We start from the raw sequence: 3,141 nt of genomic DNA, 5'->3' as shown, positions 1-3,141 counted from the left end.
AACCACAACCACCAGTACCATCAACCTGCAACCAAATCATGGGATTAATCCCATCAAAAAAAAAAATCATGGGATTAATTTGCTTCAATAGTCCTCATAAAAAGCAATTCATACTCATATTCATACAGTCCAAGCTTTATCCTTGCTTTTTTTGACCCAGTATCATTATATGTATATATGTCTCCCGAGGGTCACAATCAATTTGCTTTTTGGGCAAATCTTAACTAAAAATTTGTTATAAAATGCGGTCAAAGCCTAAAAGAAAATAAACAGCACTAAATGGAAGGGCTTTATATTACTATTATAATAATAATAATATCCATGAATAAAAGATTTAGCAACAAGGCAACATTATGAAACATGTAAAGGTTATAAATGACACCTAAACTAATAATAAACATCTGGGTGAAAATGATGAGAAATGCAAATGCCCCTAACACCCAACCCAACTAAATTAATCAGATGAGCGAGCATTCAAAGCTCCTCTCCCACCCTATCATCTTTTGTTTTATCCCAATGTCCTTGTCATGAGTCTCTCAATCTCAAACCTGTTGCAAATATAAAAAACCCCACCCCACCCCACCCCACCCCACCATAGGCAACCTCTCTCTAGACTCTAATCTCTTATCTCTTGTCTCAGTACCCACAAAAATGAGTTCCCTCTTTTACATTATTATTATCATCTTCTCCACTCTCAACTTTGTTCACTCTCGAACCTTAACTGAAACAACGTCGTCCACCACCACTCTCGACGTAACAACTTCACTTCAAAAAACCCAAAGCGTTTTCAGTAGATACAATCCAAAGGCAACGCCGCAAGCATTTAACCAACAAAAACAAAAACAGACTCAGACTCAGACTCAGACTCTCTCATCCTCATCCCTCACACTTGAGCTACATACTAGAGCTTCTATTCTTAGCCGGCCTACACACACTCACACTCACACTGACTACAAGTCACTCACCATAGCTCGACTCGAGCGCGACTCAGCCCGACTCAAATCTTTAACCACTCGGTTACATCTAGCCCTTACAGGCATTCTCCAATCAGATCTCGAACCTTCGGGAGGACGAGGACAAGAACAACAACAACAACAACAAGATCTACAAGGTCCCATCATTTCAGGAACGAGTCAAGGAAGCGGCGAGTACTTCTGCCGAGTCGGAATCGGAAGACCACCGACTCCGGCGTACATGGTTCTCGACACTGGCAGTGACGTCAACTGGCTTCAATGTGCTCCATGCGCCGATTGTTACCAACAAGCCGATCCGATCTTCGAGCCGGCTTCATCGGCTTCTTACTCGCCGCTCTCTTGCGAAACCAAGCAATGCAAGTCTCTCGACGTGTCCGAGTGTCGCAACGGTACGTGTCTCTACGAGGTCGCTTACGGTGACGGCTCGTACACAGTCGGTGACTTCGTCACCGAAACCCTAACTCTCGGCTCGGCTTCGGTGAACAATGTAGCCATTGGCTGTGGTCACAATAACGAAGGTTTGTTTATCGGCGCTGCCGGATTGCTCGGACTCGGCGGCGGAAGGTTATCGTTTCCATCTCAACTGAACGCGACGTCGTTTTCGTACTGTTTAGTTGACCGTGACTCGGACTCGGCTTCGACTCTTGAGTTCAACTCACCGCTACCTCCTAACGCCGTCACAGCTCCGTTACACCGTAACCCTAAACTGGACACGTTTTACTACGTCGGTGTAAGCGGGCTCAGTGTCGGAGGTGAGTCGCTTCGGATTCCGGAGTCGGCATTCGAAGTGGACTCGGGAGGAAACGGTGGAATAATCATCGACTCGGGCACAGCCGTGAGTCGGTTACGAACGGAGACCTACAACTCGCTCCGTGACGCATTTGTGAAAGGGACGAGGAGGTTGGGGTTGGCGTCAACTAACGGCGTGGCGTTATTTGACACGTGTTACGACCTGTCGTCAAAGACGAGTGTGGAGGTTCCAACGGTAGCGTTTCATTTTCCGAATGGGAAAGTGTTGGCATTAGCGGCCAAGAATGTGTTGATACCGGTTGACTCAACGGGGACGTTTTGTTTGGCGTTTGCTCCAACGTCCTCCGCCTTCTCCATCATTGGGAATGTCCAACAGCAACAGACACGTGTCGCTTTCGATCTCGCTAATTCTCTCATCGGATTCTCTTCCACCAAATGCTAGCTACTACTTTAATTTAATATATATATATATATATATATAATGGTATTCAGTAATTAACGAAGTGCAGTCGGTGTAGCGTAGGATTCTATTCTTCTGGAGATGCTCAACAACAGTGTAAGTGTTTATGTCATTGAAATCGGTCTCATCTCTTTTATAAACTACGCCTTTCTACGTTTAATGTCACTCTCTATAAACTGTACACTCAGTGATTGACAGCTAATCCTTTTGTATTATTATTTTTTTTTTTTCAGCTATGATGAAAAATTATATTATGTTTTTATCAATTAATGCGTTTAAGACAAGAGAATTTTTCAACTTTTTTTTTTAAAGAAAAAAAAGACAACAACATTTAGTATGTTTGGTATGGCGGATTTTAGGGGAGATAGAAAAAAAAGAATAGAACATAATTTCTTACCTTTCTTTTTCTTTATCTTTTAAGGAAAGCATTTAGTATCTTTGTTAAACGTTAACAATAATTTCTTTTTAGTATTAAACAATTGAAAAAATTCATTTAATTTATATACTCTATAGATTTTTTTTTTCTTCTTCTTAAACATAATATATATATATATATATAGTATTTTTGATATATTTTCTTCTATAACTTTTGGTAATTTATTTGGTTAGCCTTATATTCCTCAGTTCTTTTGTTTTTTTTAAAGAATGGTGTTATTATTTGGTCATATATTTATTTATTTATTAAATTGAAATAAACATAAATGATAGCGTAAGAATCATATTTGAATTTTTAGCCCAACAAGTAAATGGACTTGGGCCCAAAAATCTCAAAATAACGAATTTGTAAAGAATGAGTTGAAAAACTAGGCTTTAGTTAATTAAACAACAAGTTCAGTAGGTTTTGATGACAAAATAGTGGAACAAGGCAAAGTCCGAGGAGATTGGTTTTTATATATTTCTTTCAGGTTTGATTACAAAGTCAGTTCTTGATGTTACAATGTTCTTCTCTCAGTTTTT

At 40.0% G+C, this 3,141-nt stretch overlaps 1 protein-coding gene across 1 annotated transcript; it reads left to right on the top strand.

Moving 5' to 3' along the window:
• The first annotated feature begins 389 nt into the window (after positions 1-389).
• Positions 390-2,450, top strand: LOC111999269 (protein ASPARTIC PROTEASE IN GUARD CELL 1). Its single transcript, XM_024031396.2, has one exon. It carries the CDS (start codon positions 652-654, stop codon positions 2,164-2,166), a length of 1,515 nt encoding a protein of 504 aa, XP_023887164.1. The 5' UTR covers positions 390-651; the 3' UTR covers positions 2,167-2,450.
• Positions 2,451-3,141: the final 691 nt, after the last annotated feature.

This window comes from Quercus suber, unplaced genomic scaffold, assembly GCF_002906115.3.
Source record: "Quercus suber isolate HL8 unplaced genomic scaffold, Cork oak 2.0 scaffold_218, whole genome shotgun sequence".
Taxonomy (NCBI): Eukaryota; Viridiplantae; Streptophyta; class Magnoliopsida; order Fagales; family Fagaceae; genus Quercus; species Quercus suber.
The sequence above is the reverse complement of the archived record's forward strand: the minus strand, read 5'-3'. Positions and strand labels throughout refer to the sequence as shown.